General features: G+C 34.1%; 1 protein-coding gene across 1 annotated transcript; it reads right to left on the reverse strand.

Annotated features, from left to right (window-relative positions):
• Positions 1-367: 367 nt before the first annotated feature.
• Positions 368-2,107, reverse strand: LOC103491162 (protein EARLY RESPONSIVE TO DEHYDRATION 15). Its single transcript, XM_008450993.3, has 2 exons — positions 1,955-2,107; positions 368-1,053 (listed from the first exon to the last, which is right to left on the reverse strand). Exon 2 carries the CDS (start codon positions 1,015-1,017, stop codon positions 685-687), a length of 333 nt encoding a protein of 110 aa, XP_008449215.1. The 5' UTR covers positions 1,018-1,053; positions 1,955-2,107; the 3' UTR covers positions 368-684.
• Between the last annotated feature and the right edge of the window lie 396 nt (positions 2,108-2,503).

Raw genomic sequence — 2,503 nt, forward strand, 5'->3', positions numbered from 1 at the left:
ATCACATAAAAGAAAAATAACGTGTTTCATAACTAGTGGAAATAAAATTGGTAATTTGTTATTTAATTAGTGGAAATGATAAAATGTAAATCTTAATTGCTATGATTTGGTTTCTTTGGTTTTATTTCAATTTATGCATATTTTTTGCGTAGGTATTTTGGTCCATTTGATATTTTCCAGAATTTTTCCACCATCGTCAAATGTGAAGAAGGTGGATAAACTATGGAAAACATCATATTTTGAACGTCATTTGCCTAATTTCAAAACAATTTTGTCATTCTCCAAAAGAAAACTATTTCACTCGACAATCCTATTATTAATCATCATAATATAAAAACACGTAACAAGTGAAAGTGATACACCATCATAATAAAAAATGAAAACCTAGAGAATCAATATCTCTTTCTCATTAAAAACTATTTTCCTTTTTTTTTTACACTTTTTTTGGACACTTATAAAGTAAGATGCACAATAATGAACAAGTGGGGTTTGCAAAAGTTGCAAAACTAGCAACTTTGCTTTGTACACAAGTTACTTTAAAAAAGAAAGAAAGAAAGAAAAAAAAAAAAGAAAAAGAAAAACCTGCAGATTTTGCTTCTTATGCTTATCAACATGGTAAAAACCTGAAAATGCAAGCTGATCAACGAAGGAAGTTCTTTTTTGGGTCAGCTTTTAGAAGGCAACCTACTTCTCTGGGTGATACCCTTCATTAAGAGAAGCTTGAATGAACTCCTCGAATTCAGCTTCCATGGTACGGAGTTCTTCATTCGCATCGAGATCGAACGCTTCTGGAAGGAATTCAGCAATGTCATTGCTGAAATCATCTTCACCTTCACCATCGATGTAGAAGTCGCTCTCTTCCTGGTGTTGGCTCAGCCAGTAATCACGGTACCATGTCGAGGTTGTCACCAGTTGCCACCATTGTGGGGAGAAATCCTCCACCTGGTATGCGGCTGGGATGAAAAGCGGGGCGTTCGGGTTTAGCTTTGAACTTCCTTCAACAGATGCTAGAGCCATTGTTTTGGAATGTGGTTATACAACTGATCTACGGACCTTTTGAACAACAAACAAAATCAACTATCAACAAAATATAGAACATGGAGCTACAACAAACTTCAACAAATGAGAAAAGTAGAGCAATCAATTTCATTCTGTTCATAAAACTTGCTAAGATTGTACTAGCTTAGACCCAGTTTGATAATGATTTGGTTCTCAAAATCATTCATAAAAGATTCGATTCACAGGATTCTAAAGAATAAATTACTTTAATCTTCAAAACTTTGTGTTTGTAAGCTTAAAAACAAAAACTACACGAATAAGTATTAAGAACAAATCCGATTCCAGTCATCCAGATCAATCAATTCAAAACCTAAGTGCATTCTTCTTCTGATCCAAATTAGGATTAGACCATATCGAAATCACCAAATTTACATGATGAAACCCTAGTACAAAAACGAAACAATAACAAGATTCCGGATCGACAGATCAGAAATCCCGATCAACAAAAGAGAACGCGAAATTGAAACTCCAATCTAGATAAATCGAATCAAATTTTCATACAAAAAAATGAAGAAATTCCCCTGTCCGCAAAGATTCCAAACCCGGCTCCAGAAATCAGATCGCAAAGAAACAACGAAGAACAAGTAGATTTAAACATTCTTCAACGAATCAAAACCACACAGATCGCAGATCAAGAAATCAAAGGAAACCACAACCCGATCCAATAAAAAAAAAGAAAAAGAAAAAAAAAAAAAAAACCCCGTAGATTCACAATCACAAACATCACCGCCATACTCTCCGCATCTAAAGCAACACCAAACGCACAGATCTAATCCGAAAATTTCCTTTCAATTTCATCAACATCATCATCCTATTCCTCCGGTATTCTCGAGATCGAAACAGAAAACGAAAAACAAGAGACGAAATTCAACGGAATTAGAGAAGAAAAATTTACCAGATCGGAGAGACCCAGTTGGAAAAAACAGTGAGAAATTTGGAAGTCTTATCCTTTTCGTGAGAGAAACAATTTCAACAAAGTCCACAAATGGGATAAAGGAAATTGAAGTAGAGAAGCCATTTTTATAGGCGGAGAAAAACAGATTTTGTATCCAAATGAGGCGCGTGGAGTCAGATACAAAGCGCGTGGTCGTTGTTGGTTGACTTCGACCAATCCTTATCATAAGGGAATTGGAACATGCCACGTTCCTACCTGAAAAATCATTGGCCTTTGTTCGTTTCTAATTTACTATTTTGCCCCTTTTTCATTGTTGTTTTTCTTTTTCTTTTTTGAATTTTGTGGGTGGGAAACAAAAACGTGTTTCTTTTATTGTTATTTATTTATGGTTTACTTTTTTTTTCTTTTACTTCAATTTTTCAACTTTTTAATTTAATTTTTTTTTAACTTTTTTTAGTTCAATTAAAGTGGGAAATTCAAACCACAAATGTCGCGAGAAATTGTAGTGGTTGGATTTTTATTTTACAAAACTAGCCCCTCTTTAAAAGT

The sequence above is a fragment of the Cucumis melo genome, chromosome 8, assembly GCF_025177605.1.
Source record: "Cucumis melo cultivar AY chromosome 8, USDA_Cmelo_AY_1.0, whole genome shotgun sequence".
Lineage (NCBI taxonomy): Eukaryota > Viridiplantae > Streptophyta > Magnoliopsida > Cucurbitales > Cucurbitaceae > Cucumis > Cucumis melo.

Excerpts from the sequence above, each read along its gene's own strand:
- LOC103491162 (XM_008450993.3), bottom strand. The coding sequence starts at position 1,017 with ATGGCTCTAGCATCTGTTGAAGGAAGTTCAAAGCTAAACCCGAACGCC.